A 12,516-nucleotide genomic window follows, 5' to 3' on the forward strand; every position below is an offset into this window, starting at 1 on the left:
GTGAAGTGAATTTAGGCACTGTGACAAACAGGTTTAGGAAAGAAAGATCCAGAACTGGCCTCCCAAGTATTTTCTTTCTTTGGCTCTAAGAACATCCTTGAATAAAAACCCTTCCCCACCTGGGAAGGCGGGACTGGTTTTATGACTCCTTGGGACAGCGTAAGATGAAGAACCGGTGGAAATAGAGGAGTCTGATCTGGGGGATGAGGAACAACCCCCTAGAAAGGAGGAGCTTCCTCCTATTGCCATCTGTAACCTTGATGAATGATCTTCAGAACCCATTTGTCTAAAACTATCTGTTGCCAAAGAGGAAAAAGGAGATTCAGACTTTCTGGAAGTAAAAAAGGGCCAGGGTGAGAGACGTTCACAAGGTCTCTTGAACAGACATTCAGACTTGGACTGTCCTTGGTTTTGGGAAGTTTGTGGCGTTTTTGGAACCCCCTTGTCACTTCTTAAATGTTTGCTTACCTATATTTTGTTGAGACTGTTATTTATTTATTTTTTGCCAAAATTGGGAGAAGAGATAGAAAATTCCTTGGAAAATTAGGGCTTCAAAGTCTCTGAGATTCCCTGGATCAGCTTACTCCTTTCATCACACTTTTTAATCTCCTTTGCAACAGAGGGGCCTAAACACTAAATCTCTCTCTCGAAGGGAGAATTTAAAATCTCATTTGCATCAACATCCGGGAGGTCCTGAGATTGCAGCTAAACAAACCCCCTTAAAGTTCCAGTGACCATGCCCACAACCCTGGTAAAAGTCTTAACAGAGCCGTACACAGAATGTAAACAATGAGTAGTGACCTGTGCAACAAAAATGCTGAATTATTTAAAGCAGTTTTTTTCCTCATAAAAAGAAACTGCAGACAAGATTTGTAATTTACTAAGTCTTTATCAGCAGTAGGATCAACTAAAGCTACAGCTGCTGGGTAAGGTTTGGGAATAGCTTATAAAAGTGTAAAAGAATGAGGAACTTTATATATCCTACTTACCTTTTTAGAGGCAGCTGTCTATGAGGAAAATTGCAGATAACACACAATAAAAAACCCTCTGAAGCAGACAGAATGGGTGTAGGTTCTGGAAATTTCTTCTGTGACAAATCATAGTATTTTCTGAGGGGCTTAGAAACCTCAGTGTTCTCCCACTGAAAACACTGGCACATTCTAGGAACAGTCTCAGAGAAAGAGAAACCCCCACAGGGAGTATCAGCAATCAAGCTCTCCTCTGACGAGTAAACCCTGTATCTGTCCCCTCATCTTCCTGTACAGATTTAGAATCTTGAATCTCTTCAGGAAAAGAGATATCCCTCTTTCTTTTACCAGAAACTACTTTACAAAAGGGATCAATAGCTTGAATTAAACTCTGAGCCAGACCCAGTAAACTACTTCTGTCTACTGCTTCTTTCTGACAGCAAAGATGAAGCCACCCATGTTATTAATGGAAGCAACAGCTCCCCATGGGTGGACAGAGCATGCTGCCATAACAGGGAAGCCTTCACTGTTGCTTCTCCCAGGAGTGGTTCTCCCTTGCCTGCTAAGGAGGCCCCAAAAGCTGCAGAGGAAATGGTTAACCCCCAAGTCCATAGTGTCTGCAGCTGCTAAACCAGAGGGATAAGGGTAAAACATGAGTGATCTGAGGTACAACAGATGGCCAAAGTAGAGTTGACCACTTGCATAACAATAAGTACTCCAATGCTCTATGCCATGCAGCCAGGCCAAGAATGCCTGAAATTTAGAAACATTAACAAACAGGAAAGCTCACAGTCATTTAGCCTCTGTATTTCCAGTCTTTGGTTACAGCCTTCTCCTGGGCTGTACTCTTCTACTTGTTTCTCTCTGTCCAGAGATCCTATAGATATCAGTCAAGAGCTACATCAACCTATCTGTTCAGGCCCGCAGCCTTGGCGACTATCCAGCCCCATAACCTGTAATTCTACTGGCTTCTGAGAGCAATATCCTCTACCTCTACTAAATGTTGTAGTGAGGTATCTGATCATTTTTCTCTGTAGATTGACCGTTCTATAGGGGATCTCTTCCTGAAGACTCCAAACTACTTCCAATATGAGAGGCCAATGAATCTTTCTCTCTCACTCTGGGTTTGTATGCTCTTCTTTAAAATGGAAAGGAATGCTCACTCTCTTTCTTGCTGAATGCTCATCATTGAACTTGTGTATACATAAAAACCCAGCACCTGAGCATTCACCACTATGGGTTACAGTACAGTACATAAACATATATGTGGGTGTACACTTTTAATATATGTACACACGCATATACATAATAGATGTTACACATGCATACGTACACTATATAAATAGATATATGTATGTGTGTGTGTGTTTGTGTGTAGGAGTACATTTTGATGTATCGAAATGCACATGCTCTCAAGCATCAACACATATCATAGATGCCAGAATTTTGAAAAATTAACATACCTACAAAAATGAAGAAATTAAAACAGAAAAAAGAAAACAAAACAAAACTTGCAAAAGGAAACAGCTTCATTCTGTGATCATTTCACCAAATTCGCACCACACATTCGGGCAGTTGGTGCAGGGCTTGGGTTATCACACATTAGTAAGTTGGTGCAGGGAAGCTTTGACTCCCCCTGCACTACCTTACTAATGTTTGCTAACTCTAGAACTCCACCTTACCTTAGGAAAAACCTTTTCCATAACACTTCCGCTACACAGGACATTTGAACACACACCATACACAGCAATACACACAGACACAAAACACAATCTATCCCCTTTCTTAGCCCTTACTCTAACACTAACCTACAGACACTTTCACCCCCAATGCCAAAACCTTCAATATGTCCTGAAGGTTTCAGCATTAATATCCCCCCACACACACAACTTACAGGTATGCATTCGATCTTCCTTCTTCCAATATCTTCAACATTCAATGAAGAGAACACTTGACCACACTTCAAAATCATTCATTCTGATGACAAACTGCATATCTGACACTGTAAATGGAATTTGTGTGTGTGTTTACATGTATGCAAACACACACTCTATATGTGTGAATATCTAAATGAGGAAAAAAAAAAAAAAAAATATATATATATATATATATATATATATATATACACACACACACACACACACACACACACACACACACACACACACACACACACACACACACACACACACACACACACACACACACACACACACACACACACACACACACACACACACACACACACACACACACACACGCACACACACACACGCACACAATGAAATCCTAAACATTTTTTTCTTTTTCTTCATACAAGTACAAACTACTAACTAACAAAACATAAATAAATAAAATAGGAAAGCGGCACATTTCTGGACCCAGAAAAAATTATGATAGCACTTGTGCAAACAGAAGTAATTACTACTGGAGCATTTTCATCCTTAAACACTGACATCATATTTATGTTTTACCTCTGTCACAGGCAGGCTTGATCAGGAGAAAAAGCACGCATATATTTTTTTTACCCTGATAAACATTTTTATAAGCATATTCAAAACAGAAAAAGTTCTGTGTTTTGTATTTTTTGCCCCTCCCCCCAACTATGTACCTTACAGTTGACCATCTGTGGTCTTTTCCCTTCTGTTGTTCATAATTACCATGTCCTATAGTATCCTCTGGGGGTTGGGATCATCTAGGCCAAAAAACAGGTTGCAAAGGGAAGTAGAGCCTCTGACAGCATTATACATGCTGTCACATATGCATGCATGGGATTTTTGGGGGATGTCCTAGCAGATCACAAGTGATAAAGTAATAATCTGCCAGCTGCTCTACAACCTACAGAGTGCCTACCCTTCTACTTACAAAAATCATAGCACTTCAGTAAAACAGCCAAAGCTTTAATCCTACCTCTTTCTTTCCTGCTGAATCCTGTCAGTTTCTGTCTTGAGTGTTGAAAGTCGAGCTGGAAGTTGACAGGGAATGTGAGAAGTTAACAAGATATGGCTATTATAACAACAACAAATTTTTGTTTATATAAAATTTCAAAATGTACTCACCATCCAGAACTTCTAAACACAATTTTCCCAAACACATCAAGACAAAAAACAAAAAACAAGAAAAAAAAATCAATCATCTTTTTAAATACAGTCAAAGCATCTTGTGGTTAAAATAACACAAATGCAGTATGTCACTTACCATTTGCCATACAAACCTCTAACACCAGCCTCTTGCCAAATCATCGAGATAGTACAGTTGTGTAAAATCTTACCATAATAGTAGATGTCCTTCTCTTCACTGTTGCTGTATTCTTCACTTACGGGATCCCCTGCCAAAGGTAGCCCAACATCCAGCCAGTATACCAAAAGCTTAGGTTTTCAAGGACTTTGCATGGCATAGGGCATACAGTGATGTTCGGATGAACATACATTACAAACTGAAAAGCCCCAGGAAGAACAACAGTCCAAGGAGAAAAGGAGGAACATGTGCATTCAGAAGGACAAAAAGAAGTACAGAAAAAAGGAGGAGGGAGCAAATACTGCAACAGTGAAGAGAAGGACCTCTACTGTTGTGATACAATTTTACACAACTGTACTATGTATAATATCACTGTTGCACCATTTATCAATAAAGGGAAGCACAAAAACTTGGGAGGAGGAAGGCGCAGAAGTACCCTCCAGAAAACTGTGCAGGATAGCTCTGACAAAGCCAGCTCTTGCTCTGGAAGCATCCAATTGGTAATGCTCATTAAAGTATGGACAGAGGTCCAAGAAGCAGCCTCCAGGATGGAACTGGTATCCAAGCCTTTGAAAAAAGCAGCTCGGATGCAGAAGCAGAAAAGCTTTTCCCACTAAAGGGGTAAAAAAAGAAATGGCCTTTGAGACACATGAAGAAATGGTCTAGTATTAAAAGAAATAAAGTTACTCAAACTTGTGAATGGCCTTAGGCTTAGACAAATAATACCGAGCTATCTATGAAAATCCAAGGTGTTAAGAATCTTCTCAAAAGCAGACTGCAGAGAAGAGAAAATGTGGGCAAATTAAGAGACCACTCATTAACCACCTGGGGCATAAAAGAAGGATCAGTACAAAGAGGCACCCTGTCCCTATGAAAAACTAAAAAGCAGGAAGAAGGAATAGCCATAAGGGCCTGAAGCTCAGACACCCTCTTAGCTGAAGTAAGGGCCAAAAAGCATGGAAGCTGAAGCTACAGGCTCAAAAGTGGCCTGAATCAATTTTTCTAGAACAAAATTAAGGTCCCAGGAAAGAGGGATAGGTTTCCTGGGAGGCCTGATATGAAGGATGCCTTTAAGAAACTGTCTAACCTGAAATCTAGAGGCCAAGGGGGAGCCAAAGGCAGACAAGCAGAAATAGCTGAAAAATGAGCTTTAACTGAAGAATACGCCAACCCAACATGGAGCAATTTGCACAAATAAGACAGAACCAGAGGAATTTCCACAGAAAGTGGAATGGATGAGAGACCCCCTTGCCTTGTGCGAATAGGTCCACCCTGTGAGGCAACTTGTGGTGATTGCCTTTGGCTAGGTGCAGAAGAAGAGGGAACCAGTACTGTCTGGGCCAAAAGGGAGTCACCAGTAAGAGTTTGAGGGAGTCTTGCTCTATCTTGAGCAGGATCCCTGCTAAGAGAAGAAGGGGAAGGAAGGTGAACAGAAACATTCCCTTCCAAGAAAAAGACAGAGCACCCACCTTCCAAACCACAGGACTTCAGATTCTGGTACAAAAAAGAGGAAGTTGCCTCTTAAGGGGGAGGCAAAAAGATCTACCTGAGGAATACTCACTGGTGGACAATGTCCAAAAACACATCACTGTGGAGCATCCACTCGTGACACTGTTATGGACCTGCTCACAGAGTCTGCCACAATATTTTGTTCTGAAGGAATACAAACAGATTGAAGAGTCACAATCTCATCCAACAACCAGATCCCAAACTTGAACAACTAAACTGCACATAAGGTAGGACCTATCCCACCCCCCTTGCTTGTTCATGTACCACATCACTGTGGTATTGTCTGTAAAGATTTTGAGATGACCTGGAAGAAAAAGAGTATGAAAGGCCTGAAGAGCAAAAAGGAGAGCGCTCATCTCCTTGATGTTGACATAGTCCAGTCTGGACTCCAGTTTGAGGCATGGAAGAAAAGGGACTAGAAAGTATGAAGGATGACCGTGTTGGAGCCACACTGACTTTAGAAACCATTGTAGCTTCCTCATATGCAGTCTGGCTAGAGGAGGCATAGGAAGGGTTGAGGTCATGAACTCCAGAGCCCTAAGAAATTCTCTGGTTATAACTGAGACCTGAGGAAGAAGGGACTAAAAAAAGAAGTTATGTACTCACCATAACGTTCCATCTGAGTAGGTAAACTTCATTTGCCAGCAACCTGTGGGTTACGGATCAGAGCCGGCAGCATACCAAGCAAAAAGATACAAGCTCCAAGCTCCTCCCCCTTACCCATACTACACTGCAACCTCGTTCTAATCCTCAGATCGCGTTTGCCACCTGCACATAATAACAAAACATCTAACAACCTGAGACACCTGACTCAAGGACAAAGTAAATCTCACAAGTCCAAACCTCGAGCTCAGCTAAATAACCATGAAGGTCAGGGGGAAGGAGGGAGGGACGGTTGCTGACAAATGAAGTTTACCTACTCAGATGGAACGTTATGGTGAGTACATAACTTCTTTATCTGAAGTAGTTAACCTCATTTGATCAGCAACCTGTGGGACACAGTCCCCAGCTACCCGAATCTTGGGAGGCCCTTAAGGAAGGATATTCTGGAGCACTGCAGAGCCAAAGGCAGCCCTTCCCCCTAGACACCAAATCCAGTTTATAATGAGAGATAAAGGTGTGACAGGACACCCAGATAGCCGCCGAACAAATGTCATCCAGTGAAACTCTAGACCAGAATGCAGCAGACGTTGCCATAGAACGCGTAGAATGAGCATGAACTCCCACTGGTTCAGGTAAGCCAGATTCTCTGTATGCCTGTAAGATACAACTCGAAATCCACCTGGCGAGAGCCACCTTTGAAACTGGTTTCCCTAGAAAAGGCTTAGCAAAGGAGACAAAAAGCTGATCACATTTACGAAAGACAGCCGTCCTGTGCAAATAAAAACGTAACTGTCTGTGAACATCCAGCAAATGAAGTTTATATTCTCCTTTATTTTGGAAATTAGGGAAAAAGACAGGCAAATTAATGGACTGATTAATGTTCGTCTCGGAAGCAACTTTTGGGAGAAAGGAGGGGTTAAGTCCTGAGAGATACCCTATCCTTATGAAACACGAGGTATGGAGGTTTGATACAGAAAGCCTGAAGCTCCGGACACTCTCCTGGCTGAAGTAATTGCTACCAGAAAAGCCGTCTTCCATGACAAGAACTTCAGATCAACAGAAGCTGCGGGTTCAAATGGAGGCGCAACTAACGCCTGAAGAACTAAAGTCAGATCCCACGGCGGAGAGGAATTTCTAAGAGGGGGGTCTCAAAAGAAAAGTGCATTTTAGAAAGGTCTTACAAACTCTGGCAGCAGCGAGGGAACCAAAGTTGTCCCCAATATGAAAATGGGAAATTAGATGACCTGGCCCCTTGCTGAAAAATATGAGACAAGAATTCCAGTACCGCTGAAACAGGAGCAGTGAAAGGATCCAAGTTATTCTGTCAAGCCCAAATTGAAAAACGTTTCAAATTGCTACTGTAAATCTTCCTGGTAGAGGGTTTATGTGCCGCCACCAGGATAGACTTGACTTGAGAAGAGATACCGGGAGTCCTGGCAACTAGGGGAACTGAATCGGCCAAGCTGAGAGCTTGAGACCATCCAGGCTCGGAGGAGCCATTCCCGAGGGATGAGAAATCAGATCCGGAATGGGATCCAAGATCCAGAGTGGAGCTATGAGATGAGACCGCAGGCAGGGGAACCAGACTTGACGAGGCCAGAATGGGGCTATGAAGATAATCTTGCTCCCCAACCGGCGAGCTTTCTGCAGAAATTTTGATATTAGCAGAAGAAGGATACGCATAAAGGAGACCGGGCAGCCAAGCATGGACTAGAGCATCTCTGGGGGCTTCTCCCAAAGGAGGAATTGGAGTGAAAAACTTGCTGCACTTCGCATTGGAAGGTGATGTGAAGAGATCGCAGCAAGGCTGACCCCATTTGAGGGAGATCTGTTCCGCTACAAAAGGATTCAGAGACCACTCGTAAGGAGAGAGGATAGTTCTGCTCAATTTGTCCGCCAGTATGTTGGACCGATCCTGAATGTGTGTTGCTAACAGGAAGCGGTTGGTGGAGATCGCCCATTCCCAAACTCTCATGGCTTCTCGGCAAAGGGGGTAAGACCTGGTTCCCCTCTGTTTGCTGATATACCAGACCACTGACATATTGTCCGACTGGATCGCAATAGTCCCCGGAGGAAGAAAGACATGGAGGGCCTGCAATGCCAAGAGGACCGCCCTCATCTCCAGGACATTTATATGCAGTACGGTCTCGGTCTGAGTCCACGTGCCTTGGACCGTCCTGCCCGCACAATGCCCCCACCCCCCCTAGGTGGGAGGTGTCCGTGGTCACTGTGGCCTGGGGTGGTGACATAACAAAAGGTTGTCCTTCTCAAAGGGCTCGGGATTGAAGCCACCACGAGGGAGTTCCTGCAAACCCTGCTGAGGGGAATCAGGAAGTCTAGAGGGTGGTGTAGAACAGACCACTGGACCTGAAACGTCCACTGTAGAACCCTCATGTGCAGACGAGTGTAAGGAATCAGATTGATTGCTGCCGCCATGGACCCCAAAGCTCTCAGGACTAATTCTGCTGGCGGAGCAGGGGACTGAAAGAGGGCTAGCACATGCAGAGTCATGCTGTGAAGTCTGTCTGATGTTAGAAAGGCCCTGGCCAGGAGGGTATCTATCCTGGCTCCTATGAAGTCTAACATTTGGACAGGCTGGAGGAAGGACTTCTTGACATTTATGGTCATCCCCAACCGGGGTGACATCAGGAGGAAGAAATCCCTGGCTAGAGAAAGTAGATGCCTGGTGGGGGTGGTGAGGAGCCAGTCGTCTAGGTACGGGAAGACCTGTATGCCCTGGAGCCTCAGGTGGGCTGCTACAACTGCCATGACCTTGGTGAACACTCTGGGGGCTGTGGAGAGACCTAAGGGTAGGACCCTGAACTGGTAATGACTGGCTCCTAGCTGAAAGCGGAGAAACCTCCTGGACCGTCTTTCCATGAGAATATGGTAGTACGCATCCTTGAGGTCTGTGGTGCACATCCAGTTCTCCTCCTGCAAGAAAAGCAGGATGGATTGAATCGTGACCATCCGGAATTTCTCTTTGGCAATGAAAAGGTTCATTGTTGACAGGTTGAGAATTGGCCTCAAGTCCCCCGTCTTTTTTGACACCAGAAAGAACCTGGAGTAGATGCCTGACCTGGACTGGTCTGGGGGCACCTGCTGGATAGCTCTTTTTTCTAACAGCTTTTTTATTTCCAAAGCTGCGGCCTCCCTTTGAGTGGGTGGGACATCTGGGAGGCGTTTTGAGTAAGGGGGCTTGTTGATGAAGGGGACTGAATAGCCTCTGGATATTATCTGAAGCACCCAGCGATCTGTTGTGATGGACTCCCATTGAGCCAGGTGCCTCGAAAAGCGCCCCCCCCGACTGCATCCAGAGAGGAGCAGTCGGGCAACCCCTCAGGGCTGTTGCACGGGTTGGTCGGAAAAGGGTTCCCGTGGCCCGAAGTTCTTCGGAGCCCCTCTGCCTCTTGGCCGGCGTCCACCTTGTCCCCCATCTGCCTCTGGGGGAGAAGGAGTCCTGAGCATTTTGGGCCTGCTGAGATTTCCGGAATCAAATCTTCTGCCTTCGATGGTTCCCAGAAAAGGACCTTTGAGGGGTAAAGAAGCGTATTCCGATGGCTGACAGCATTTTCCAGTGTTTCTTGCTCTGGACCAGCGTCTCATGGAAGGTCTTCCCGAAGAGGGTCGACCCGTCAAAGGGTGCAGTCGCGAAGGACGCCTTGAAGGGTTCCGAGAAATCGCAAAGTCGAAGCCAGGCTTGACGCCTTAAGGCGATAACTGACCCGCTAGCTCTAGCGGCTCCGTCCGTGGCATGGGAAAGCAGCCGCACAGAAGTATTGGACAATGACTTAAGAGTGGCCATACGAGCCGAGAAAGTCCGTTTATCCTCGGCCGACATGGACCCTGGGGGAGACTCAGCGTATTCCTTGACCAGGTCCCGCTGCAGTCTGATTACATGGGCCGAATAATTCAGCGCCCTTATAGAAAAGGTAGCTGAAGCAAAAGTCCGCTTTCCAATACGGTCCACTGCCTAAGACTCCTTGTCAGGGGGATGGACCGAAGAACTTTCCTGGGATAGTTCCTTTTTGGTGGCTGCCGCCACCACCATGGCATCAACCGGGGAACCCTTGCTCCATAAAGCTCTGTCTGCAGGGGGACTGAGAACCTTATCGGGCCTTCTTGGTATCGGCTCTTCAGTGTCCGGCTCCTTCCATGCCCTGGTGGTAATGAGGTTTGACCAGGGTGTCGACCAGGAGGGACACCCAAGAGGTAGATGGGCCTGTGCAGAACGCATCCAGGAATACCGACTCATCCAAAGAGGGTTTTTGGGTGGACAACCCCCCCCCCCCTTTGGGGAAGTATTTCCATAACATCTCCAAAGGAGACATCATCGAGGGGTGATTTGGGGGAAACCTCCCCTTCCTCCAAATCGGTATCCTCGGTGAGGGACTCAGGGGAGTCCAAGTGCCTCCTTTTGCACAGGCGTTTGTGAGGGACCTCCTCAGGGGGACTGTCAGAGGGGGGCTCACCCACAGATTCATGTTCCTCCAAGGGAACTGGCTGGGGCATCAACGACACAGGCTGTCCCTGGGGCGAATGGATGATAGAGGACAAACTGAGCTGCGAGGGAGCGGGGGCGGACCCTGAGGAAAGAGTGAGAGGTCTTGATCCGCCAGAGAGAACCCTCTCCACCATGTCGAATGCCGAAGGGGAACCGGCCTAAGACAGGTGGCCGGGGCCCATGGATCCGACAAGCGGATCGGCGCCAGAGCCGAAGCGATCGGACCCGAGAGGACGGTGTGCGCTGATCGCAAAGGAGCCGAAGACACACTCACCCCATTGGATCCAACGCCCAGCTCTCGGCTCCGAGAGCTTGGATCCGATAAGCTCGAGGGCATGGCCACCGTCGAGGTAGCAATAACCATCGGCGCCGACCCCCTAGCTCCGGGGCTCCTGGGATCCGAAGACCCCGAAATCTGGTGATGGATCGGAGAAGGAGCTATCGGGGCGAACAGTGGAGCTGAACTCCCCCCCCCCCAGATGGCAGCACTCCCATCTGCACCTGTGTTTGCAACAATCCACGCATCATTCGATCCATATCTGCCTATGAAATGCTTCGAGTAGACCTGGAGGAAGCCACCGACGCCGGCCTGGAGGGCTGACACGACAACGACCTCAAGGCTGGTCGGTCTCCTCCTCCGGCTCTGGGGAGAAACGTGGAGAATGGAGCCATGGGGAGGAAGGCTTGGAAACTCTTAGAGGAGAAGAGACCACCTTCGCTGGAGGGGCCGAGGCGTCCAATTCGGCCTGCCGCTTGTGGCTTCTTTCTCTCTCTCTCTTTCTCTCTCTCCCTTCTCTCTTTTTTATCTTTCTTGGCCCCTTGTTCTTCCTGAGACAAGGTGGGAGGGTGAGTCCCAGACAGGGGAAGAGAGCCAGTCGGCTGGGCAGCCGCAGCCGCGGCTGTTGCTACCGAGAGGGAAGGAGTAGAAGCTGATTTTGTGGGTATAAGATCCGCCAGAATCAGTTTGTTCTTCCTATCCCTTAAGGCTCGAGGGTTAAAGGCCACACAAATCTGGCAGCCCAAGGAAAAATGTGTAACCCCGAAGCAAATCACACACTGAGTGTGACCATCTGCTGGCGACAGCTTATGGCCACACTCAGAGCATTTAGAAAAGGTCACTTTGTGGCTTTCAGCCATACCAAAAGCACACACACAGCCACACAAGCGCACCTGAAAGAGGGGAAAAATAGGGGCCTACAAAGGGCTGAGAAACTACCAAAGGTAAAGGGGGATATAAAGGCTAGGTAGAAGGAAAAACCCATAGAAAGGTATTAAAATACACTCACACACCAGGTAAAGAAGACCAAAAGAGAAGTTTGAAGAAAAAATTGCTAAACTTGCCTGGAGCTCTAAGAATCCCATGCTTGGCAAAGCCGCGGCAAACAAGATCTGGGGACTGTAAGGAGGTTGCAGTGTAGTATGGGTAAGGGAGAGGAGCTTGGAGCTTGGATCTTTTTGCTTGGTATGCTGCTGGCTCGGATCCGTAACCCACTGGTTGCTGATCAAATGAAGTTAACTACTTCAGATAAAGGCAATTAGTGCAAGAGCTTTGGGTGATGGCAGAGAAGCCAGCATAGGGATGGTTTGGAGCCTGCAACCGAGAAAAAATAAAATACTGCAAAGGAGTTAGGAAGGATTTTTGGAAATTTATCATAAACCCTAGTTTTGCAAGAAGCAAACAGCATAGTGAGGATG

The 12,516-nt window shown here is 46.4% G+C and overlaps 1 protein-coding gene across 1 annotated transcript in view; it reads right to left on the reverse strand.

The window, feature by feature from the left end:
- RABEP2 (rabaptin, RAB GTPase binding effector protein 2) overlaps positions 1-12,516 on the reverse strand; it is a 472,624-nt gene that overhangs the window by 138,199 nt on the left and 321,909 nt on the right. Inside the window, exons 10-11 of the mRNA XM_044087055.1 lie at positions 4,028-4,039; positions 3,879-3,933 (exon numbers count right to left, since the gene is read on the reverse strand). Of these exons, the coding sequence (XP_043942990.1) occupies positions 3,879-3,933; positions 4,028-4,039 (67 nt within the window). The remainder of the gene's footprint in view (positions 1-3,878; positions 3,934-4,027; positions 4,040-12,516) is intronic.

Source organism: Protopterus annectens, chromosome 10.part0 (genome assembly GCF_019279795.1).
Source record: "Protopterus annectens isolate FY-2018-M chromosome 10.part0, PAN1.0, whole genome shotgun sequence".
Taxonomy (NCBI): domain Eukaryota; kingdom Metazoa; phylum Chordata; order Ceratodontiformes; family Protopteridae; genus Protopterus; species Protopterus annectens.